We start from the raw sequence: 27,155 nt of genomic DNA, 5'->3' as shown, positions 1-27,155 counted from the left end.
TTCCAGTTCTGCTACACAGGTTTACCTTCAGGTGCTTGAATAACTTTTTCCACCAGAGAGGTGGCTCTCCCTTCCACTGTATTCACCTTTGTCATCCTGGTTTTGAAAGCAGTCATTCACTTCTCGCCTGCATTTACTTCAAATGTAATTTATCTGACAGCAATACGAGCATACATTCCCCTTCTGTGATCTCCATTGCGTTCTCATCTGCATATATTTTATTTGCACACTGTTATTGGTGATCCTTTTAGAAGAGTAGGTTTAATGGCCTGAAAACTACTCAGTGGTCAAAGATTGATGATTTTGAGCTGGCCGATGTCATTAGATACACTTGTTCTGGCAGAACAAATGGAGATTATCTTGTGCAGAAATGTGATTCATAAGAGTCTAACATTTCCACCCGCTGATATAAACACTTTGCTTACCTTGGTGAGGCTCAAATGGAATGACTGGAATAAATAGCACAGTGATGACAGTGAACCAAGAGGAGGCGGCATGCAAGGATGTACGAAAACCAGCAAATTCTTTAAATTTAAGTGTTTTTTTGTTTAGTTTTTTTATTTGGGGGTGTGAAATACTTTCTCCCTAATCTTAGCCCTGCCCTAATTATTTTTTTGAAACCTGGAGGACTTGAGGAAAGAACTTTTTCAGTGTCGGGCCAAAACGTCTGTCTTTTATGCTGCAATGATGAATAAAGAATTGACATTAAAGTTCACCAGATGGAAATGGCATCCTGATGTGTATTGTAATTGCATTTAGATAGGACTTACTACCCCTGACGAGGCGTCAAAGCACCTTTTCGACGCGTAGCATGCTACTCCGGAATCCATAAAAGATTAGTGTTAGAATAGTGAAATATGAAAGTAATTTGAGTGGTGGATGTTAGTCGGTTATTTGTATTGTATGTGGAGAATGCTGGGCAGCAGGGGAGAGGACTGATATTTGTGACATTAGGATGGTGTTCCTGTTGGGTGTGATGTAGTGCTCCTTGTGTGGTCTGGGAGTGTACCTCAGTTTACCGTGTATAAGTTAATGAGGGTTGTTACTCTATCCTACTGCAAGCAAGTTTGATGTAAGGGATTTTGTATGGCAAGTCTTGCACTCCTTCCTCCTTATTTGTTAGATGTCTCAAGGTTTTTGCTGCGTATAGAACTATTGAAACTGTATTCCTTACAGCTTTTTGAGGTCCATGTAATGAGATGGAATCACTTTTGGAAACGATTAAGGTCTTTAAAAATATACATGCTGTGTAGCTGGTGGCCACATGCTACCACATATGGTACATGAAGTGATTGATACTGTGGCTTGGTATACATTTTTACTTGGATGTAAAATATATCATGTCTTAGTGTTGTGTCCTTCTCTGCATTTTATCTATATGACTGCATTCCTACAGACTAGGACTACCTCATGTTCACGTTTCACAGCTTTGTGTGGATGTACAAATGCCATTCTCCTCACTTGTGTTCAAAGCAATTATTCTGTGGGTAGGTCTACTCTTGTGACATTTGTAACTCAACCAGTCATGGGTATGCATTTGCTAGGAGCTAGAAACCACAAACAAGAAGCACTAGCCTAAATTAAAAGGCAATATTACTATAAACCAACTACTACTATTTATCTATTTTTGATCCCTGCCCCTCATTTTGTAAATTAATATTGAATCGTACCGTGCACTAGAACTCCTACTCTTTAAGGTGACCTTCATATATATATATTTTTTTTGCTTTCTTAGAGATCTGATAATGAAGAGAAAGGGGTGACGGGAGATCAGAAAGTCAGTCCTCCATATACGTCTTCAACGAAGAAGCAGCTTCCGTCTATACCTAAGAATGCGGTGCCTATAACCAAGCCCATTTCTCCAGCCACTCCAGTGCAGTCTACAAATGGAACCCATGCCTCCTACGGACCCTTCTACTTGGAGTACTCCCTCCTCGCTGAATTGTATGTTTTATTTGTTGGCTTACAGCTATTGCTAGTCAAAGTTAATTATTTTTCCCAACTATGCTGATGCCCTTATTAAATGTTATGTTCTATTCTGGATGAACGTCTGATTCTAGAATTCACCATGTGTTTATTTCAGGTTCGTTATGCATCGTCGCTCATAGTATGACTTTACAATTTACATTGAGTGAACTTGGAATTTTCGGAAATAGCACATTTTCATATCGACAGCAATGCTGTTGTGGTTCTTGCTTCAAATATACTCCTAAGAGGTGGTATGTGTTACAATGCAGGACGTTAATGGGTGCTTACTGGAGGTAGTGTCAGGCTTTTGAAGGATTTTAATTCTATTGTAAATGTTCTTTCAGTTTGGCACCTTATACTGCAGTGGGTTGTGTGCATGTCTTAGCACATTAGGGGAACTCGCGAGTATGAATGCACTGTAAATATTTTGCATGCAAGAATATTTCTTATGGGTGATGTGACGTACAGATATTGACATTTAGGAGAGGTATTGACTTATTTAATGTCTAATGGTACATGCCTAGATCAAAAGTCAATAAATAAACCGGCTCTTCTATAGTTTAGCACTTTCTTTTGACTGAATACTCTTCTACTCCAAATGACATTAAACCCGGCGTAAGTATAAATCTTTTTGTAAAATTCCTTTACATGACATGGCTAGTATAGTTGCAAGGCTGAGCTTAGCTTACGGACTTGGTAGCCAATAACATTTTGAATTTGGCTGAACTCGACTTAATTTAAATAGTTTACATTTCTTCTTGTTCGAATCCCCATGGTTACATTTCTTCTTGTTCGAATCCCCATGGTTACATTTCTTCTTGTTCGAATCCCCATGGTTACTCTTGCTGTCTCTGACCCAGTCAGTCGCCTTCTGAATTGGTAGCCCAAGTATATGAAAAATATTCAGTTTTCCTAAAATAAATTGTGAATTGACTCTGTATTCAGTATCTCAAAGCCCTAACTTTTCTTGTAAACTTTATGACCTTTGTTCGGGTTTCCAAAATAGTAGTGGGTGAGCTTTAATTTGCTAGATATGCTTGGTAATGCAATATGTGACTGCAATAATCTTTAAAACATTGGGGCCTAGTACCTAAAACTTTCTGCAATTGTCTTTAATAGCCATATATAGTTTGCTATGCTATAGATGTATGCAGAAGGAATCTTATAGACTCTTCAACGACAGAAAATAAAAGTTGCATTAATTGTAGACTGCCAATACAGCGCTGCGAATGTATACCTAAAATCTTTCAAACACCAACATTTGGAAGATGAGAATATCTGTGCCTAGGTGGAGTGGTTTAGCTGTGATCTTATGACTGTTCAGTGATATGCGATTGTATCTTGATTATGCAATCAAATCGCTTTTCTGCGGTTTCGATTGTTACTGTTAACACTAGTAAAACAATTTATTTAAAAAGAAATCCTTCCAAAATGAATGGTTTTTCTTAGTTTGATCAGAGATGTGAGGGGTGGGCGCAATGAGATGCGTGCACACTAAATTTAGTTACTTCAATTTACAAGTGAGACCTCTGCATCAAGCACTCTCCTTTTCTCATAAATTACAATGAGAAATCTAACGATCTCACACAGTTAGTACATTTGGGGTATGCTAATTGCATGCACTGTTTTAACTCGGCAGAGGATTTATTATAGGGAAAACTCTAATATTTTTGACCTCTGTATCATGTCATTGCTTTGTGTTCTCAATAGCCAGTCTGTCTATGGTTCAGCAAAGGTACCAGAATGGGCTAATGAAGATTTACACGTTTTTCGGGTCTGTATCCTTAGAATGCATGTGCTGGAACCATTCACTCTTCTCACTATTCATAGTTTTAGTCTTGCTTTTTTTAATAATCAAAGTTATTGAAGTTTTCAACACACTGTTCATTAACAGTAGATCACACAGTCCAATCAAATACCCCTGCCCCTCCCACCTCACAGTTCACATCATGGCAGACGTTTCAAAATAAGTAACTAGTACCCCCATCAGTATATTGAAAGAATGAGTTTGGTCAAGAAGGTAACGAGCCAAACCATTTACCCCATACTCTACCAAACATCTCTGGGCATCCCCGGGCCTCAGAGGGCCTCCTCCTGCACCCCGCACCAGTCCACCCCCTTTCTCCACTTTCATATTGTCGGTGCCGCAGCCTGGGACCATTGAGCAGCAGTGTCTCGTTTTGCTACCGCCAGTGCGGTCCCCAAGCAGCACTTATCAGTCCAGGAGCCGTCCAGGCCATCAAACACTCCCAACAGCAAGGGAGTTTTAGTCTTGCTTAATGCCACATTTGCACAGGAAGGTTAAATTGGCCCTTGCCAATTTGCAGTATTTTTCAGGTCAAGAGAAACATAGTCTGCCTTCCAAATCAAAACAGATACATTATCACAAATGATGTTGAAATTAGTCTTTAACTTCACCAGTCCAATGCGCTGGGTCAATATTTCACAGGAACTGCAACTGTTCCTTTCATAAGCAGAAGTAGTCTCACTAGTCCAAAACATTTAGTGTGCGTATAGAAAATTAGTTGAGATACAAGGTCCCACGTTTGAAGTGCAAAGTTAATTGGACCAGATCCTAAGAATGTCAGGCGAAATTGGTGTTCACAAATGATATTGATTTGTGAACCCGATTTCCTGGATGTTATTTTTTAAATACTTGCATTAGGGTATGGTGCCACATAAAAATGGAATTCTCTCCAGTCACAAAAACAAACTAGACTTGTTGGATATGAGAAGAATTTCCGTCTTATCATGGTTGAGTTTTAGGTGGTTGTGGGATAGCCAGTGCTGGACTTCCCTTAGAGTCATTTTAGAGTCATTTAGTCTCTGTATGTCTCTAATTGAGCATGTTTCTAGGTAGATCTGGGTATCTTCCGCATAGAGGTGGAAGGGGATGTTGGATTTTTTTTTTTAGTATGGCGGTGAGGGGCTCCATGTAGATACTGAACAGTGATGGGGAGAGAACTGATCCTTGTGGAACACCCCTGGCTCTGGGGAGTAGGTCCGACGCGAAGAAGTTAAATTTTATTCGTGCGAGCGGTTCTGAAGGAAGTAGGTAAACAATTGTAGGACCACCTTGTCTGCTCAAATCCTTTCTCTGAGTTCATTTAGGAGTAGTTTGTGGTCAACGGTATCGAAGGCTGCCGAATATGAGTAAACCTCATTGGTCTGTATAGAGTGATTTGTGGACCTCATCTAAGACTTTCAGGATCGCTGTCTCTGTGCTGCATCCTTTTCTGAAGCCTTTATTGAGAATCCAAAAGGTTGTCTGTCAATGTGTTGGTTAAGTTTGAGGAGAACACATCTTTCCAGGATTTTGGCTAAGAAGGGGAGATTGGAGACTGGCCTGGAGTTATTAGGATTGTTTGGGTCCAGCCCATTTTTTTTTTTTTTTTAGTCATGACATGACTCTGGTTGTCAGGGAGTTATTTATAATCTTGGTCCAGAGAGGGTCTAGGGCGAGGTCGAGCTTTTTAGACAAATGGGCAGGAATAGGGTCCGCTATGTGTGAGGAGGGTTTGGACCTGATAATCATTTCAATGAGGTCTGCTTCATAGATTGAATTGAATGACTTCCAGCTGCTAGGGGTATGCATGAGGGGGTTATTACCTTCTTTGCAGGGGGCAGGCTTTCGTTGAGGTGGTCATCAAGGGAGCGCTCAACCTTAGTGATTTTTTCGTTCAAGAAATTGGCAAAGTTGTCACATAGGTCTTTGGAGGCCTGCACTGTTGCGGGAGGCTTGGATGTTTGTTGTTTAATGAGATTGAAGAGTTCTTTGGGACGAATTTTGGCATGGTCTAATGCACTACGGAAGAAGGTTGTTTTTTCATTCTTGATGTGTGTTTTTGTGGTTTTTTTTTGTTTGTTTTGTTTATATTTTTTAGATTTTCTGCGTTTTGCTTTGAGTTGGTCAAGGTGGGTTGTGGACTGGTTGTTTTTCTAGAGTCTTTCCACAGCTCTGATGTGTAGTCTCTTTCGGAGTTTAGGTCTGTGAACAATGATCTCGATGGGTTGTTCCAGACTTTTTTGTTTTTGTTTCAAGGGGGCTACTTGGTCTAGTATGGTTGTCATTGCTGCGTTGTAGTGTGTAGAAAGTTCAGTTGTAAAGCGGTCGTGGTGGCGGGGGGGGGGGGGCGGGAGGGAGTAGTGTTCTTACCCTTTCTTCCAGGTCAGCAAGGGGAATCAGTCTTAGATTTCTTGCCCAGTGAAAGGGATTCCGGGGTAGGCAAAAGGTCATTTTGTTGTAAAATTGAATGATGTGGTGGTCTGACCAGTTGACAAGAAGGATGTGGTCGATAGTTACTATCTTCATGAGCTATAATGGCGTCCATGATTGAACTTCTGTTATGGGTTTGCTCTGTGCAGTGTAGGATAAGATTATTGAGTAGTTCGTTTAAGGATTGTACCAGAGTATTTTCATCATTCCAATGGAGGTTGAGGTCAACTAGTATTATGATGTTGGAGTCCAAAAGTGAGCAGTGTGTTATCAGGTCGGAAAGTTCTCCAAATGTGGAAGTGTTGCCTGGCAGATGGTAGAGGAGATGGCAGTATAGGGAGAATAAATCTCAGCCACTGGTAATTGCTCGGGCCACATCCCAGTCCATTGTTCTCTTGCACACCACACCACTTGGATTGGTCCTAGCCATATGAAAACCAGACGTTACTCTGCTCCAGTACCAACAGTCCAGCCTGAACTGCCAGGCCTGGTCCTCCCGACCTGTAACACAAGTAACCCAAGGTCTGGTAAACCATTCAGTGCATGTTCAGTCTGGGGCTATAGAGTGGATGGCTGAACAGGAATCACCCTCTTCTCCTGTGTACCCTTTTTTGTTCAGTTTTGGAGTAAAGCACAAACTGGATGTTTTTGTAGCATAGCATTCGGTAATTTAATTAAAACCTCAGTGTTTTGTAGTTTAACAATACAAATCCATGCCAGGCCTTATAAAAATATTATTGGGGCTCAAAGTGAAGATTCATCCTCTTACATGCTACCAGAGCGAATGTATTTTTCAGCTTGACTCAACCATTCTAATGCTCTGGTTAATTCGAACACGTGGTCAACAGTTTTTCTAAACGTTATGTGGATTCTAGTAGAGGCAATGTTTAGGAAATCCTTTGTCATTTGTCCATCTAATATTGACCATTTATATGATGCGCACATTAAAGTAAATAGTTCCTTGGTGCAAAAATGTCGTTATCGGAAAGACACGTTGGTGATAGATGCCTTACCTTAGAATTACCCTCAGGCTTCAGACTGGATCCGGAAAGTTTTTGTCAGCAGTACCCATGCGTGTTGGAAGGTGGCGTTGTGCGGCTCCGCTTCTGTTGTAGGCGTCGTGATCGCCAGAATGACGTTGTGGCAGCTACTTTGACGCTGCCCTTGCGCGCTGACGTCAGTTCTCTTTTTCCGATGGCCCAGGCGTCTACTGCTTTGGCGCAGCGAGTCCTAATAGATCCATGCATGGATCCCAACAGACGTTGGTTGACCTTGTACGACCTCTGACGTCTACAGCACTGGCGTCTGGCGGCTCCCTGGCCGATTGTCGTCCCCGACTTCCACCCCGACATGGAGACGGTGCCGAACCAGTGTCCGTCTATGCCGATTCTGACACCGATGGGGAATTTCTATCCATTTTTCCATCCTCCTTTCCTGCCTGCCCAGCAAGTTACGGAGGACTCTGAGGGGTGTGAAGACCCTCTCGCAGCCCAATTCGAGTTAGACCCAGACTTGGCAGAGGATTTGGAGGATGCAGGTGGACTGGATTTTTCCCAAGAACCTGGCGCACTGTCTCCTTCTACCGTGGCTACGGAGGAGGGTGGTACTTATTCAGTGGTGTTGCGTAGGGCAGCCGAGGCTCTCCACCTCGAGCTCCCTACTGTGGCCGTCGGGGCTAACCTTCTGACAGAAGTGCTTCGGCGGGCGGCTTTCTCTGCGGAGCCGCGGCTGCCATTTAATGACACACTTTCGGACGTTCTTTTGGGCACCTGGTCCAGGCCCAACACTGGCTCCTGTGGATAGGTACGTGGCCCGATCCCAACACCCTACCCCTGAGAGCTTGGTTGTCCAAGCCTCTGCGTCCCTGAGCGCATTCCCTTCCGCACCTTCGGACAGGGAATCCAAGAAACTGGAGCAGTTTAGGAAGATTTTCTCTTCCGCCAGTTCAGGGTTGCGGTCTGTGAACACTGCATGCCTCTTGGGCTGTTATTCCCACTGTGTTGGAAACGGTGGCACAGGTGCTGCCTCAATGTCCGGAGGAAACCCGGACCGTGTTCTCACCAGCTATTGCTGAAGGGAGGGATGCAGCCAAGTTCACGATTCGTTGTGGCCTTGACACGGCCGACTCACTGGGCAGAGCAATTTCACGACAGTGGCGCTTTGTCGCCACACCTGGCTGAAGACTACTGGCTTCTCTGGGGATGTCCAGAACACTCTCGTTGACATGTTCTTTGATGCCATTTGCCTTTTTGGCAACAAGGCAGATAGTACATTGAAGCGTTTTAAGGACTTGCGGGCTACGGCCAAGTTCCTGGGCCTTTCAGCCACGTGCCCTCCTTCGACTTCTGCTTTTCGGCCCTTTCGTGGCCACGAAAGGGGCGCCCAAACACGTTGGTTTCAGAGCCACAGGCCTGTGCAGCAACAGTCTCGGCGCGGACATGGGACCCTCCGAGGTGGATCCAGGGGCCAGCGGGCGGGTGAGTCCGCCACCACTGCCTCCAAACCTTCCTAGTTCTGTGTTTCAGGCCCATCATTCGCCAGTGGGCGGCACAATTCGCCATCACCTCTCCCACTGGCGCACCATCATTTTGGACAGGTGGGTTTTGCAGATAGTCAAAAGGGGCTACTCCCTCCCCTTCGAGACTACCCCTCCAGCCATGCCACCTCAGTTCATGTCTGGAGATCACTTGACACTTCTCCAGCAGGAAGTTGTGGCCCTCTTGGCTAAGGGGGCCATTGAGCGGGTTCCGAAGCCCGAAGTGGGTTGTGGTTGTTCCCACTATGCCTGGTTCCAAAGAAAGACAAGGGCCTGCGTCCTATCTTAGACCTTCAGAAGTCAATTGCTTCCTCTGGAAGGAGAAGTTCAAGATGCTCAGGTCTTTTCTGCCCTAGACCCGCAAGACTGGATGGTAGCGTTGGACTTGCAAGACACTTACTTTCATATCCCTGTCCTGCCAGCCCACCAGCGTTACCTGTGCTTCACAGTAGGCCACAAAAGTGATGGCGGTGGTTGCAGCCCATCTGCGCAGATCACGGGTTTCAGTCTTCCCCAATCTCGATGACTGGTTGGTGAAGGCGGGCTCGCCCCAGGCAGTCTACTCCCACCTCCAGACTACGGCCGACCTGCATTTACTGGGGTTCTCCATCGTGCCGAAGTCGCACCTGATTCCCTCTCAGAAGCTCCTCTTTATCGGAGCGTTTCTGGACACAGTGCAGTTTTAGGTTTATCCTCCCGAACAGCGAGTCCGAGACATTCGGGCTATGATTCCGAACTTTCGGCCTTTGTCCTGTGTTTCGGTCAGGATGACCTTGAGGCTGCTGGGCCTCATGGCCTCCTGCATCCTGCTGACCAACTATGCCAGATGGCATTTGAGTGCTCTGCAGTGGGACCTGAAGTTCCAGTGGCACAGCATCAGGGGAACCTGTCCCAGTATGTCCAGATCTCAGAGGGCACTGCACAACAATTGCAGTGGTGGCTCACGAACCAGCATTGGGTCAGTGGCAGATCACTCTCCATTCCCCAACTGGAGCACACAGTGGTGACGGATGCGTCCCTCCTGGGATGGGGCGGCCACATAGGAGAGGTGGAGATGAGAGGCCTCTGGTGGAGTCCAGGCTCCATATCAACCTTCTGGAACTTCAGGCGATCCTACTTGCACTGAAGGCATTCCTTCCCTCTGTCAAGGGTAGAGTAGTGCAGGCGTTCAGACAATACCTCCTCCATGTGGTACTGCAACAAGCAAGGCGGGGTGGGGTCGTGGACCCCATGTCAGGAGGCCCTGTGTCTCTGGGCACAGCTGGAACATCAAAGACATTCCCTTGGTGGTTCAACACTTGGCAGGTCCTTTGAACGTCAGGGCGGACAAACTCAGCCGCAGGTGCATGATGGATCACGAATGGCATCTTCACTCGAAGGTGGTGCAAGGTCTCTTTCTACAGTGGGGAGAGCCTTGGTTAGATCTATTCGCCACTGAAGAGAACGTGCAATGTCGGCAGTTCTCCGCTTTGAAATTTCCAATGCGGGCCAAGCTCTGCAACGCTTTTCGTCACAAGTGGAGATGCAGTCTGTTGAACACCTTTCCGCCTATACCACTTCTACCCAGAGTGCTGAAGATCAAGCGTGACCAGGCCCAAGTCATTCTTGTTGCCCCGGACTTTGCTCAAAGAGTTTGGTATCCTGAGCTACTCAGTATAAGTGTGGATCCCATGATCTGACTGCCTCTTCAGGAGGATCTTATGTCGCACCAGCAGGAGACCGTGCTCCACCCGAACCTGTCCAGCCACCACCTCCTTGTGTGGCAACAGTTGATTCCATTTGACTTGCCTCCTGAAGTCTGTGATATCATTCTGGCAGCCAGGCGTCCCTCCACTAAATCGGTATACGCCTGCAGGTGGAACACATTTGTGGCATTTTGCACATCAAAAGCTGTAGATCCCACTCCCCTCCCCCCTTTCTACCCCTCTTTTAGAAGTCCTTTTGTTCCTTCTTTCTTTGGCCCGGCAGGGCTCTGCTCTGGGTACTATTACGGGCTACCTTTTTGCAATTTCAGGGTCCCTGATCAGCCCTCTTTTCAAGTCACCTGTCTTCAGTAGATTTCTCAAAGGCATTACTCAGCTTTTCCCTCCTGTTCCTTTTGTTATGCAGCAGTGGGGCTTAAATCTGGTTCTTGCCTATTTAATGTGCGCTCCATTTCAGCTGCTTCACAACTGTCCTCTTCGTTTATTGACTTTGAAGACTGCTCTCCTGGTTGCCATCACCTCTGCTAGGAGTGTGAGTGAGCTCCAGGCTCTTTCCTGTAAACCTCCTTTTCTGTCTGTTCATCCGGACAAAGTTGTGCTCCACACTCGTCCTTCCGTTTTTCCAAATGGTGTTCCTGCCTTCCATATCGGGTAAACTATCACCTTGCCCACTTTCTTTCCGCCTCCGCACCCTTCTAGAGAGGAAGAGGGCCTCCACCGTCTATACTCAAAACGTGCGCGCTAATTTTACCTGAATCGCTCACAATTCCAGGTGGATGACCAGCTCTTTGTTGGCTACGTAGGCACCAAGAAAGGCCAAGAAAGGCCGAGCTGTACACAAGAGAACTATCTCGTGCTGGGTCATCTTGTTTATAAAAGCCTGTTGTTCTTCGGCTAAAAAGTAGCCTCCGGTGGGGCTGCGCACCCATTCTACCAGGGCAACAGCAGCTACTACTGCATTGGGACGTGGTATTCCCCCAGCAAGACATCTGTCAGGCAGCCAAGTGGGCCTCGCTGCACACTTTTACTAAGCATTATTGCCTTGACTGCCAAGTCCTGAGAGACGGCTTCTTTGGCCGTTCTGTTCTCCATGACTTTCTGGTGTGATCTTGGTTCGCAGACCCTCCACCGGGTGTGATATTGATGGGGTATCTGTTCTAAGGTAAGGAATCTGTCACTAACTTGTCTTTCCGATGCACAACTTACTTACCTTCGGTAACGATATATCTGTGAGACATTAGTTAGTGATAGATTCCTTACCGCCCACCCATCTTCCCCGTTCTGCGAACTGATACCCAGGGTTAAGGTCATCCCTTTCAGGGCCCTAGTTTCATTGCACCAGTGGTCCGTATCTTGCATGGCTCTGTGTTCCTGGTGCGGAAAGTAGTGTACAGAACTGGATGTCCGCGCACGAGGGCGTCTAAGTAGCTGCCGCAACTTCTATGACGGACACGGAGCCGCACAACGCCACCTTCCGACACGCAGGGGTACTGCTGACAAACTTTCCGTACCCAGTCTGACGCCTGGGGGTAATTCTAACGTAAGGAATCTATAACTAACTAATGTCTCTTACAGATACATCGTTACCGAAGGTAAGTAACTTGTGCTTTACCGACTGCTGGTATTTTTATTAATATCTGAAGGTTTGAATTGAGCATACCAATATTTTGATGTATGTGTTATTTGTGTAACTCAAACATAGCTCCCATGTTGCTCTAAAATCATGAAGGCATTGATCAATAAACAACTTGCGGGTTATTTGGAGTAAAATAATCTACTTGATCCCTCCCATTAGGGCTTCCGGGCATGTCATTGCACCGAATCTGTGCTTTCTGAAGTAGCCGATACAATAAGGATGTCATTGGATAAGGGGACTCCCACGATGTTAGTACTTCTTGATCTGTCAGTGGCCTTGGACACCATCTCTCATAGAATCCTTTTGGATAAGCTACGAGAGATTGGTGTCAGAGAAATGGCCTTAAACTGGCTACAAAGCTTTTTGACCGACAGCACACAATATGTCCAATTGGACACGTTTATGCCGCATACCACGCTAGTGGACAAGGGTGTCCCTCAGGGGTCCATCTTAAGTCCCACATTGTTCAATATCTATGTGGCTCCTCTGGCCCCATTATTAGATCATGCGGTTTTGCTGACGACACCCAGGTGATGGTCCCTATTGAGCCGGATCCCGCAGTGACCAGAGCAAAGTTTAAGACCTGTATGCTAAAAATAGCCACATGGATGAGTAAGAAGTTCCTTCAGCTCCACTCCAACAAAACTGAGATCCTGTTTGGGAAAGCTGAGGAACTGGGGTCTGCTGACTGGTGGCCTATAGAACTCTGGGAAGCTCCTAGACCAAAGAAGCATGCGAGGAACCTGGGCATTATAATCGATGACAAACTCTCAATGGATGAGCATGTGAAGACTGTCTCGGGCACCTGCTTTGGTATAATTCGGATGCTGAGAGAGATCTTTCTGTGGATTCCCCTTGCGTCCAGAAAGGCCCTCATACAGATGCTTCTAATGAGCAGACTAGATTATGGAAATTCGCTATTAGTAGGAACAAGGGAAGATTTATTATCAAGTCTGCAAATAGTTCAAAATACAGCAGTGCGTCTTGCTCTCAACAAACCGGTACGCACCTCGTTGCTACCTCTCTTGCAACAACTGCACTGGTTTCCTATCCGGAAGAGAATAGTCATTAAGCTCCCGTGTATAGTGTTTAAAGTGCTTCAGGGGCTGGCCCTGCTTAACTAAGGAAGAAACTAAAACCTTATATCCCTGTGTCAATTGAGATCAAGTAATCTGAAGCTGCTCGGTACACGGAAAATTAGTAAAGCTAAAATGGGTGGTCGTGCCTTTTCCCATCTAGCCCCCACCCACTGGAACAGACTGCCTGTTCAAATCTAGCACAGTTTAAGAAACAGCTGGAAACCTGGATGTTTTAATCACTTTCAATCTGTAGTTTGCTACCCATGCCCCAAGAGATCCCCTTGGGGATGATTTGTTGCACCATACAAGTTCTAATAATAGCTAACTGTCAGCTGAGCAGGGCTTAAGGTTAAAGAGTAAGACAAATTTGGAGTGAGTGTAGACAAGGGTGCAGCTTTCTTTAAAAAAAAAAAAAAAATGTTATTACCATATAAAACATAAATGGCATCAGGTGGCGCACAATCAATCGCAACAATTATACATACACTTCCATGTCAAACATTTTATCATGGATTGTACTCAAGGGTCAGGAGACTCCAACGTCCCAGCATCCTCTGACAGACGGAGTACATATATCTCCCCTATAGGAATTCCACGCACCCCAAACTTTCCCCCATTTTCCTGGGCGACCTCTGGCCACATACACTGATCTCTCTAAATATGCACCAATCCAGGTCCTCCATCCATTTCCCCACCTGCGGCACCTGGCTAGCTCCCCATAATTGTGCAATGTTACGCTTGGCTATCATACATGCCAGTGTCACCCATTGTTTCCTGTGCGTGTTAAGGTCAGTCGGCTCCCAAACATTAAGGACAACATCTGGTCTCCATCGACACTTCCACCCCTAGCACCTCTTAGATCTTGCTGTGTATTTTAATCCAGTAGTCCTGTATTTCTGCGCTATTCCATAAGATATGTATGAATGTACCCATCTCCCCACAACCTCTACGACACCTCCATCATTCGCTAACCCCATACTTACCAGTCGGGGACCCGTGACATATGACCGATGCAAGATCTTCAGTTGGACTAGTCTTAGTCTCATTTGAACCGCGACTATTTTGGGGGATGAGACGACTTCACTCCAATCCTCGTCCTCCAGCACAAAGCCATCTGCACTCCATTGGTCTCTAATTTTGACCAGAGGAACTTCCGTGTGATTAATGAACTTTTTATAAATCAGTGAAATAGTCTTGGTCGGGAGGTGACCGTCCAACACTCGATCCTCCAATGGGGAGGCCTCTGGAAGCTTGGCCCCCAGGGGAAGATTTGCCAACAAAGCATGCCTAACCTGCATATATCGGAATCTCTCGCAGGGTGCAGCTTTCTTAAAATGTATGTCTACAACAATTTCATAAATTGAATGTCTTGATGGTTAAGGGTGATAGTTCCAGATATTGGGTGTGTACATTTTGGCTTTACGGTTTTGATCAGTCCTGAGGTATCCCCACTTCTCTCCCTGACCATTACGTGTGAAGAAGTGGAGCAAGCAATCAGGAAGGCAGTTCCCCCATAAAGACCCGGGTATCGACAAAATTCCAGCTGACCTGTTGACCAAAATAAAAATCTGGACCCATTATATAACACTGGTTTTCAATTTCATATTGAAGGGAATGAGGATTCCACAGGTATGGGCTGGAGTGCTAAGTTTTCGTGTATAAAAAGGGCTTTCCCTTGGACTCTGCAAATTATAGGCCTATCCGCCTAATTGACTCTACCCAGAAATTATTTAACAAGGTTATTCTTTTCAGATAACAGCAATGTTTAGATGAGAATGATGCTTTGTCTCCTTCAAAGGGGCGTTCACTCTTGTACCTCAACCATTGATCACATTTTAGGCTCCAGCTAATATATTGGGAGACAGTAACCACTAGCAAAGGTTATGTTATGTTATGTTAAATTAGATTTATTAAGCGCACGTACGCCCGTAGGCTTCATGGCGCTGTTGGAGGGTTTGCAAAGACATAACATATAGCAGAGAGAGCCCAGATTAACTATGAGTAGGCTTGCCTAAAAAGCCAAGTTTTGAAAGCCTTTCTGAAAGCCAACAAATCTTCATGAAGTCTGTGTCAGAGGCAGAGAGTTCCATAGGGAGGAGGCAAGGAAGTGAAAACAACCGCCTCTAAGACTCTAAGCAGTGTTTGTGAACCTTAGCGCTGCCTTTCATATTGTTTCGAGGGCAACACTCTGGTAATTGCTGAGAGAGATGAGTGTTCCACTGTATTCATGTGGAATTGAGCTCTGGCATGAATGCACTGATGCCCTGGTATGTTGTGGGAAGCTTGGGGGAGGTGACTACCATTTTAGTGAGCAAAGGAGTGTGGCTGGGCTGTTGGCCTGACCCTTTTTACCCTGTTTATTAGTGGCCGTGTTAATTGCTTAAATGAGTGTGATTAATGAGCACCTAAATTAGCAAATATGATTGCCTGCCCCTTATATTTGCAGATGACACCCTCCTCCTTGGTAAGTCACCTATGGAGATCCAGAGAGCATTGGATCAGTTGAACACATTTTGTAGTGATCGGAGATTAAGGTGTGCAAAACAAAGTATGTTGTTTTTAATCCTTGCCAAACCTTTAGTTGAATCAAACACTGAATGAGAAACCACTTGAGTTGGTTTACACCTTTGACTATGTGGCTGTTAGTCTAGACTTCAGGATGGAATGGACCCAACCTATTTCTATGCTGAGGGTAAAATTAGAACAGAAGATCGGTGGTTTAATGAAGATTTATTGAGGGTGCCACTTTCAACTGTTCTCTCCAGTCCTCCAGCTTTATTCATGCCAGTACTTGGGAGTGGCCCTGTAGGGTGTGAAGCTCGAAGGCCACAAAAACATCAAACAACCAAATATGGTGGAAAATCGTTTTTTACGGCAGGTGTTGTGTATTCCGGTTAGCATTCCCTTGAGGTTTGGTGCTGGTCTTAGACCTATCTCGAAGACCTTTTTAATTTTTTGGAGGAGAATTTGGGTTAACCCCAAAATTATATATGATCATAAAGGACTTGAACTTTTTAGATATCCTGTCTCCGCAGATCTCCCATGGATGAGATGTCGGTTAAATGTTTACTTGAATGGGGTTTAGCAAATATATGGACAGACCAAGGGGGTAGTTATTCTATCTCCGTAAATTGAACAAAATGTGTTTTTCTTAACGGCTCAAACTCCCAGCATCATCAACTTTAGGTTTATTAACAGACAAATTTTTCACAACAAAGGAGTTTTATTGTGCAGAGTATATTTAGATGATACAGAACCAAACCTGGATAGGCAACTTTACATTCTCTTCAGATATGGCACTTTGTCACTCTGCACTTTTACCTCCAGATGGGCTAAGTCGGCCATTTCTGTTGCGATGGGCTGCCCATCTTTTGGACATTAGCAAGAATCTGTAGCACATGCTTTTCTGCCCTGCCTATAGTAGGGTGAGGGCCAGGTGGATATTGCCAACTTGTAGACGTCTCCGTGTCAGAAGGCACTTGGAGATGTGCAGAATTCTCCAGACAGATTATTCTGCCCAATGATGTTAGCGGTATCAAGGTTTTTCATGAGTATTTGGTTTGTAGGAAAGAACTGGAGTAGCTGCCTTATCGGAATCCTCTAGACAGATTTGTTGGCCCCAATGGTGATTGGAACACCGAGGTCTATGAGTATTGGGTTTGCAGTTAATAAAAAGGGAATTTCTCTAAAATTTGATCTAGGAACGTTTAAAGTGTATAATTGATTACAAAGATTTTAAATCCTCTGTACTGAAGCTATGGAATTGTGTGCCATACCAATAAGTTTTAAAAGTTTTTTTATTTATTTTAAGATCATAAATGTATTTTAAGATCATGAATGTATTTTATGACCAGGACTGTTTTCTGATTTTATTTATGTCTGTTATGGTATTTTTGATTACTGAAATAAAGTGATCCGGTTGTGTACTTTTATATAGTTGTCATTAGCACATAGGTGGGTTTTTATGCTGTTAGTGTGTAGAGTTCCAAGGAGATCAATGTAGAGGTTTAAAACAAATTGGATGGATCCTTGGACTCAACTTGTCATAGTAGTTCTGTCTCTGGGAGCACATGTGAAAGAATAGTATTGATTGTGCAGGCAGAACAGTGGAGGGTGTAGGCAAAGTCTTGTAGTTGTAGCTTACTGATGTGACTGAGGGTGGGATGGTAGACTATGTTGAAGGTTGTCAATAACTCCTCCATATTCTGATCTGGAATGCATAAAGCTGCAGTAGATGCTGTTGTCTCCAGCTTTTTTTTTTATACTGTTGCACCCTTGCAGTAAACCACTCTGGTGCTGGGGGCTGGCCTGCGTAACTATTTTGCACACCTAGACGCGGGGGTAGCTTTGGGGCTACCATTGAGGCCTGTGATCTCAGGGGGTACAGCACTCACTGTAGTACTGGAGACTAACCTCTACCGAGAGGGGTGACTGTGATCATGGGGAAAGATAAGGCAGCGATGATGCTAACCTCCAACACCATCATGTAATACACCATTCCAACAAAGCAACAAGATAGAAGGTTTTTAACTCGCGCACAATTGTCAAAAGTGTAAGGATAATTATCAAGGCTGCTACAAGGGATAATAGTGACGTCTATCCAGTGTCATAAATAATGTAGTGAACTACATACAAAACATTAATACACAATATATCCCGAGCAAAACTGAATCGTGTACAAAACAGCAGTAGAATAAAGTGACGTATTCCAAGCTCAGTATCAATCTTCTTTAATGTTCTTATTAGATCACAAGCATCTCTTCAGATCACTAGCCAACACGTGTTTCGTCTATTTACAGCAGTCTATGCAATTAGACTTCATCGGGGCTAGAATATGCAATAAAAACAATAATTACCATTTAAAATATATTGTATATTACATTATTACAACCAATTAAAAAAGGTCAAGTTGTGCTATGAGCATTGTCATAATGATGTTGCTAACGATGACAGGAGTTCATTAAGAATCATTAAAACCATTTTCCAGTATATTAACACCAACCAAACACAACCCAGATTATCTATTCTAAAGGAAAAGAAAACGGAAAAAAGAAGTGCAAAAACAGTCACAGAAGCCCTCATTACCATCACCAATATAAAGAACTCAAATATTAATTGTGACCAAATGAAATCATAAAAAACGTACTAATCCAAATGCATTGAATTGGAATGAAAGTGAAAAGACTAGAAATATCCAGACCCTAAAACCTCCAAAAGCAAGCATGATGTATTCCATGCATAGGGCAATATCATTGCTCACCAGTCTATCTGATTAAAGTACGATGATACCACTGGCTTGTTCATTACTGCAACATTGTTAATGTAATCTGTGGCAAACAAATGAACAAATGAAAAATTATATTTTTCAAGATTTTTTTTAAGCACAATTTCCTAGTAGCTATAACACACATCTCCGTTATGTTATGCATCACCCTCAATACTCACTAAAATCGTTGAAAATTGATCAAGTCAAACGAAGTAGTAGCACACTGGTTAACTTCTTATGACCACGACCCACGTCAGGGCTGGTCCAACTTCCACACCTAAATGGAGGGAATAATGATATCCAAGGCCCTACATTAAACTTAATCCAAATATGGCATGGGTAACAATTTACCGTTTCATTTTAACCAAAGTCAATTCGTAGCAAACCGTCTTTTCAAAACCAAATATTGTAATTATACACTAGGGCTCCCTTCCGACCTTATATATTCTATCGTAAATATCTATATTTAATAACACGAGTAAGCGATCTCTTCTAACGTTAGCAAAATTCAACAGGCGGGGATTATAACTGCATAGTTTACTCTCACAGCGTTCTTACCCGTAAATTTGGGATATCTGAAATTACGAGCGATGCACGAGTACGGCGTCTAGCACCCGCGCCATCTTTGACTATCAATTTATACCCGGATTCAAACATGAACGACGGACCATGTATTACACGGTCTTGTTCCTTATCCAAAATGGCGCCCAGCTCAATACGAGAAACTTAATTTGGCACTCGTAATAAACACTTAAAGTATATGCTGCCCTTTAAAATCAACATATTCTCTTTACGGAAACCTGATTTAACCTAAGTATTTATTATCATACTCATAATCTCAAAATTAAATTCAAACCGAAAATATAAAATAACGAAAGAAAAGACCCGGAGGAAAAAGTTTAAACAAAAAAGAAAGAATAGTGAGAATCTATTGTGAATCAAATTACCAATTGTATAAAAAAGGAAGCAGATAAAGTTAGTATCAGGTCCTACAAAGTCACCATTCAGATAGAACAGGGAGAGAGTAAAGTTCTTAGCCCTTATAAGGAGTACTTTCCTGTATACAATCACATGGTGACACAGATTGTACATAATACCAACCAAATTATAATAAAGTTTTTACATTATATGAATAAGATTGTTCACATACACTCTAAGGATTTCCAGTAATTACAGAAATAATTAAAAAAAAACAATTAATGCAGTCACATTTCATAGCAGGCAGTGCAACATTTGAGTTATTAAAAATTGTTTATCCCAGAAAATATTGAAGCTCATTGTCAAAGTTTAAACCCCTATCCACAGCACGAAGATTTAGAATCCAACGGGCCTCCCTCTGCCGCAGCTTGAGCTCTCCATTTCCTCTTCTCGCATCCATCTGTACATTCTCTATTCCATGAAATGTGAATGCAGGGTGGGCTCCCTGCAATCTACATTCTGCTGCATGAGCCGCGATTGGATACCTGGTATCCAAAGTCTTCAGAGCCCTGAAGTGTTCAGATACCCTGTCCTTGAGCCTCCTAATCGTGCTTCCTATATAGATTAATTTGCATTTACATATTAAAGCGTATACTACATACGTAGTATTACAGTCAATGTGTGTTGTGATGTTATAATTCGGTGAGCTGTTGTAATTAAAACAACGTATGCCCTGTACCATTCTGCAACACGTACTGCAATTTCCACATCTAAATGAGCCAATACTTTTTAAATTCAACCAATTTAGAGCTCTCAGTTGTTGTTTGGGATAACTAGGACTCAAAATATTTTTAATCGACATTCCTTTACGATATGTCACAGAGGGGTGACTCGTAATATAAGGACGCAGTCCAGGGTCTGATGTTAAAAGGAACCAGTATTTATTAAGTATTTTGTTTATCTTAGAGGACAGGGTATTATAGTTGGTAATCAAACTTACAGTGGACACATTTTTATTTTTATTCTTGCTTTTAGTTTTTAAAGTCTGTTCCCTTGGGAGTTTAGCGATTCTTTGTTAAGCCCGTGTGACTACTTTACTGTCATATCCACGGGATATGAATCGTTGTTCCACATCTCCCAAACATTTCTGGAATTCCATGTCCCTCGAGCAGTTTCTACGTGCTCGATAAAGTTACCTATAAGGTATAGAGTTTACCTGTGTTCTCGGATGGGCGCTATTACCAACAAGTATTGAGTTGCAGGCAGTTGATTTTCTATGGAGTTTACTGCAAACTTTATTCTCCACAATGAAAAATTCAACATCAAGGAAAACCATTTTTTCATTGTTGTAATTCATAGTAAATGTCATATTGGCTTCGTTATTGTTCATGTAATCAAAAAAGCGTAGTAGTTCTATCTCACCACCCGTCCAAATTAAAAAGCAATCGTCAATGTATCGTCCGTAGTAACAAATAAAATCATGCCATGGGCTACCACCTGGGCCCCAGATGTGCACCGCCTCCAACCATCCCATGAAGAGACAGGCAAAGGACGGCGCAAATCTGGAACCCATGGCAGTCCCGCACATCTGTTTATACCACTTTCCATTAAAGAGGAACACATTCTGCTCCAGTATAAGTCTGGACATTGTCAAGAGCATCTCAGTATGTTCTAACAGTTCCACTGGTCTCCTATATAGAAAGTGTCGTAAGGCATGTAAACCTTTTTGATGGTCAATATTTGTGTATAGTGACACTACGTCTAGTGTCACAAATAACATATTCGATTCCCAGGTGTATTCATTCATGATAAGAATATGCGTGGTGTCCTTGATGTTAGAAGGTAGGTTCAGGACATAGGGCTGTAGGAATGAATCTACAAATTCAGATCGTCTCTCCGTAGGACCCCCAATTCCACTCACTATTGGTCTACCCGGAGGGGAAATTGGATCCTTATGGACCTTGGGTAAGGTATACATACAAGGGAAGCGAGGTCGATCGACCAATAGATATTTATATTCGCAATCTTTGATAATACCGAATGCATACCATTCCTTCAGGTGTTTATTAATGATATTTGCCACTTCAAAGATGGGATTGTATGTAAGTTCCTTATACCACAAATTATTACTTAATTGGCTTAGTACCTCATCATCATATTTCGATCTATCCATAATGACAATGTTTCCCCCTTTATCTGCTTGCCTAATAGTCAGGGTGTTATCATTTCTCAAGCTATTAAGGGCAAGTTTAATCATTAGCATTCAAGTTATACAGAAAACAGGGGGGTCTTTTCCTCTTCCTCAAGTTATCCTCTAACAAATCTAATTCCCGATTGATGCTTTTAGAAAAGGCACCAATACTATTACCACTCGGTAATTGTGGGGTCCATTTTGATTTATCTTTCAGTCCACTATCTAAACTCATAGTTGTGAAACAGTCTAGATCGGGATATATTGTGTATTAATGTAATACACCACTCCGCACCTTCTTACCCAGACGATCAAGCAGCAGTCGGAAATGCAGAACACTGCTGATTGCTCAGATGGGGATGTATAACCGACCTGAGCAGAACTGTTGGAAGCCATACAGGGCTTTGTCCTTGAGCAGAAGATCAAGACAGTCCCCATTGAAGTCAACCTCCTCCGTACAGACTTACGGAAAGTAGCAGAAGATTATGACAGTCCCCATTGAAGACAACCTCCTCCGTACAGACTTACGGAAAGTAGCGGATTAAGTCCGATCGGCAGAGGACAATTTTGCTAAATTATTACAAGGGGAGGTAAAGCCCCTCGGGCACTAAGTTGCTCAACTTCATCGGAGGACCTGGAGAGGTGGGCCAAAGATGCAGCAGGACTCTCTCGCCGAGGCAAAATTCAACTCTTGGGCTTACCGGAGAAATCTGGAGGACTCTCCACTAAGCAATTCTTGAAGAACTGGGTGCAAACAGAACTTAAACTAGAAGGCCTTCCCAAACAGTTTGTTGTGAAAAGAGCTCATAGATCCTTGGTGTTGCCTCGGCGCCCCCGGGGCGCCTCCTCGAGCCCTCATTGCCAAATCATTAACTACTTTAATGGACTGTATTATTCGTATGGCGAGGGAGGGGACTTTCCCCCAGTTTGACAGCACTAAAATTGCCATCCATCCAGTATACACAACAGGTACAGGAATGACGTAAATCCTTTCTCAGCGTCAAACCGAAATTAAGGGCACTCAATCTTCCCTATATGTTCCTGTGTCCAGCGAAGCTCTAAGTTCTGCCACCAGGGGAAGGCCCACTTATTTGAACGTCCAGAAGATGTATGGGAATGGCTTGAAATCCGAGGCAAATCTGCAGGCTTCTTGTCGGGAGCTATCCGCTCCTGAGCGTGGGGCACTCGAGCACACAGGCCTTGAGGGCAATCAGCTTGAGCTCTTGCCCTCTGGTTTCTTAAATTCCAATCCGCGAGGATGGGACCATGCCACGCTGCACTATACATGTGACTAGTAGGCTATGTTTGGAGTTCTCTTGACTGATCGCTCATCCAATTTACATTTGTTCAGTTCCACCACAGGTAACCTCACTTTAAATATTTTTGCGTGATGTTTGATTTCTAGAATGCCGATTGGGACGCTGTTTGACAACTGGGTGTTAGCACATCCCTGTTGAACTGGCAGGGAATGTGGTGTGAGTACTGGCACACGAGATGGGTGACATCGATAGACACTTAGTTGAGCTAGGTTTGTCCGTGGGTGGAAGGAATGAGTGGCACCTACCGAGTTACTTGGAACGTCTGTGGATTGGGCATGTATATGAAGAGATACCCGGTGCTCACCTTGCTCAAGAGCCACAAAATTGCCATTGCATGCTTACAAGAAACTCACTTGAATGATTCAGGTGCTGCTATACTAGCTGAGAAATGGAGAGGCCAAACTTATTCATTCTTTTCTACATATGCTAGAGGCACATTGATCAGGTGAAGTAGTGTGGCTCACTGGTTAGAGGCGGCAGACCCGAGAGCAGAGGACGGCCCGGGACCAGGGTTCGATTCCCGGCGCGGCAGGTTTCTGGACCAGGGTCAGCGGACTCGATAATTCTCTCGCCTCGGTGCCCACTCTGATCAGCGATCACACTCGGCAACTCTGGGCATTAGCTTGCCTCATCTTCACTAACGGCCCCACCAGACCGCCGGGGATGCCTGGTCTCACCCTGGAGATACCCATTAAGGGACCATCTCTCAGGGAAGCCAGGAAGGGTTTCGCAGCGGTCGAAGCGCCTTGGGACCCTACGGGTAAGTAGTGCGCTATATAAATGCCTATACATTTACATTTACATCTGTGTGGCACTGGGAGTGCTTACATGGAGGCGGGTGTGGGGGACAGATGCATCCTCATACAGGGTTCCCTAGATGGGCTGGATATTTCCCTACTTAGTACATATGCACCCAATACTGATTACTTTATTATTATTTTTTTACACCATGCAAGACTTACTCACACAGGGCGTTGATCTGCCATTATTCGGAATCTTGTTCGCGCTATATAAAACTTTATAAATAAATGCTGTGGCTGGGCGATTTTTTTTTTTTTTTTTGGGACACTTATTTAAACAGGACGCTGGCTAGAGCGGGCCCAAAGTCACATATGGCGACCGCGCTCTGGGAAGTTCTGTCCAGTGTAGGATTAGTGGACATCTGGCGTCAAACATCCAGATCGTAGTTTATTTACCTGCCATACACAACACATTTTAGGCTGGACTGGGTACTGGTAGCTGGGTTTCCTAGACTAGATGACGATCAGGTAACTCACCTGGCACAATTCCGATCAGATCGCTCCCCCGTGTGCCGCATGATCACTCTTGGGGGTGCACCGCTAGGTTCTCTCCATTGGCGGATGCACGTGGATATACTGGAGGACCTGACCAGCAGGGAATCAATATCGCTTGTCCTAACCAGTTATTTGGAGTTGAATTGGGGCACTGCTGGGACCAGCGCTGTAGAGAGGCACTCCAGGTGGTGCTAAGGGGCACATGTATGGGACTGACTTGCCAGGGCCATAGACTGCTCTAGGCTGACCTGTGCGCAGCAGAACCGATACTTGCTCAAGCCCAGGTGAAGCATCCCACTACTCCGGTCTTTCTTCGGGATGAATATAACACAAGTGGGCGTATCTCTGAAATATGATACCAACTTGATGAATACTTTAAAACAATACCGGCAGCGTTTGCACCATGAAGGAGATAAATATGGCCGCTTATTGGCCTGAATTCTGCAAATGGAACAGTATCCACCATTCTGACTTGTTTAGACACACAGAATGGGGCCAGGGTTTCCTCTAGAGCGGATATTGTGGAAGTGTTTTGTGCAAACGTACAACACATATACAAGGTAGATCAGAATGTCAGCGAGCATATTTACACCACCTTTCTGGAAAGATTGGGTATTCCTAAGTTGGAACAGGCAGCTGTTGAAGAGCTGGATGAATAGTTAACGCTTGAGGAGCTTCGGTTGGTGCTTAATAAATCTCCACAAGCCAAGATGCTAGGCGGTGATGGGTTCCCGCCCGAGTTTTATCAGGAGTTTTTAGCCACGTTAACACAACCTCCTGGAGGTCTTTATGGAGGTTTCAAACCTAGGTGTTTACTACCTACAATGTGTGATGCGTGACCTGTGCTCCTCAAACCATGGGTTGATGCAGGTCCTACAATATATAGACCTCTCATTATGATGAACGTAGACGTGAAAATGCTTAGTAAAACACTTACTGTTAGTTTAACACCACATATGCCACGCTTGGTTCATGAGGACCAGTGCCATTGTTCATTCCGGGTAGGTACAGTCATGCACCTTAGACGTCTGACGCACGTCTTGCATGAGATGGAATATCGCAACAAAGAACTTGTGCATGTGTCGCTTGATCTGGTAAAGGCCTTCAAGAGTGTGAACTGGGGTTATTTATTCCAAGTACAGCAGATTATGGGTTTCGGTCCTAAATACTGAGGGTTGGGCCCTTGGCAGGGGAACTCGTCAGGGGCGCCCGCTCTCACCTTCTGTTCGCATTGGCGATTGAACCGTTAGCTATTTGGGGACTACACATATGGACATACAGGTGGTTGAGGTACAACATGTAATTTCCCTATATGTTGTATATGTATTTTATCTTTCAGGGTCACATTACCGCCACTTCTACAACTCCTAGATTTCGGAAATATCTCAGGCTTGCGTCTAAATGGCCACAAGCCCTTAATATTACCACTTACCTCTGTTTACCACGCATAAGTCGTTTACCGGTTTTGGGACTGCGTTGGGAATTAGAGCAGTTTCGCTGTTTTGGAATTCGAGTTGCACCCAGCAGCTCCACTTAAACATGGGGAGAGGGTCCTGAAGTCCTTGCGGATCTCAGTAACGTTCTGGAATACACTGCCCCTTTCCTTAATGGTTCAGAAAAGGGGGTGGTGATGGACAGAGTATCTGAATTAATCTAGACACTCATACCCAGTCAAGAGATCAGGGCTTGATCCATCACCGTTTTTTAGCTCACTGCATCACCCCAGTTCAGAACCTGGCTATATGCAAATTAGTCTGACCCTGGCCCAGCGCATCATGGGAACAGGGCAGACCAAACTACCAAGCCAATTCTTTACTGGAAAGGAAACAAGCTTCCGGGGACCGGTTTCTGGCATTTCAGCCGTCGTCGGCCCGGCTTGCTTGAATCCTAGTGATGCAGTGAGCAAGGGACTCATGTCTGAGCATACCCTGCCACACCTGTAGTGGCCAAAAACGATTCAGAAAAGGGGGTGGTGATGGACAGAGTATCTGCCACCCCCTTTTTGAATCGTTTTGGCCACCACAAGCGTGGAAGGGTATGCTCAGATGTGAGTCCCTTGCTCACTGCACCATCAGGATTCAAGCAAGCCGGGCCGAAGACTGCTGTAATGCCAGAAACCGGTCCCCGGAAGCTTGTTTCCTTTCCAGTAAAGAATTGGCTTGGTAGTTTGGTCTGCCCTGTTCCCATGATGCACTGGGCCAGGGACAGACTAATTTGCATATAGCCATGTTCTGAACTGGGATGGTGCAGTGAGCTAAAAAACCGGTGATGGATCAAGTCCTGATCTGTTGACTGGGTAGGAGTGTTCTGATTAACTCAGATACTCTGTCCATCACCACCCCCTTTTTGAACCTTTCCTTAATGGGTCGGATGGCTATTGCAAAAATTGTGCTGCTTCAGCGATGTCTCTCTGCACTGCAGAACTCACTCTGTCCCATTCCACACACTATATTTAAGCAACTTGACTTTCACTTAAACGGACTCCTTTGGGCTGTTTACCCTAGCAGGGTGGCTTGAACTAAACGGCATGAGTATGGGGGATTGGAGGTCCCACGCCTAGATTTATATTACAATGCCGCGCATCTTCAACATCCAGCTAGATTGCGTGACCGGGAAGAAAAGAGTCTGCTCTCGGGCAGCGCGGCAGCAGGCCACTTACCGGAGTGGTTGATGGAAGGGGCCGGGCCATGTGCGGATCTTGCATATGTAGTGCGGCAAACTGCTTTAATCTGGCAGGGTTTTGTAAAGACTGTACTAAAACTGCCTCCATTCCTCAGGGAACTTGATGTAAGGATACTGAAAACCATTGGGCAGTTATTGGATAATGTGCAGTTTCAGGCTTGGCAGGAGGGTGGATGCTCGCTTCTGGGAGACTTATACCCAGGAGAAACATTCCTAACTTCTGAAGAGGTGCGCTAAGAGTTAACACTTGGCACTGGCCAGTTCTTGCAACATGCCAGTTTGGTTAGCATAGCTAGGATTCCCTGGCCCTCCTATCCTATGGCCCCAATGCCCACACAAACACTTG

At 44.4% G+C, this 27,155-nt stretch overlaps 1 protein-coding gene across 4 annotated transcripts in view; it reads left to right on the top strand.

Moving 5' to 3' along the window:
* AKTIP (AKT interacting protein) overlaps window positions 1-27,155 on the top strand; it is a 98,166-nt gene that overhangs the window by 33,673 nt on the left and 37,338 nt on the right. For all 4 annotated transcript variants that reach the window (XM_078671235.1, XM_078671236.1, XM_078671238.1 and 1 more), the window contains one exon: window positions 1,736-1,944. In XM_078671235.1, coding sequence (XP_078527361.1) covers window positions 1,736-1,944 — 209 coding nt within the window. The remainder of the gene's footprint in view (window positions 1-1,735; window positions 1,945-27,155) is intronic.

This window comes from Lissotriton helveticus, chromosome 12, assembly GCF_964261635.1.
Source record: "Lissotriton helveticus chromosome 12, aLisHel1.1, whole genome shotgun sequence".
Classification (NCBI taxonomy): domain Eukaryota; kingdom Metazoa; phylum Chordata; class Amphibia; order Caudata; family Salamandridae; genus Lissotriton; species Lissotriton helveticus.
This window is presented reverse-complemented; position numbering and strand designations above follow the sequence as displayed.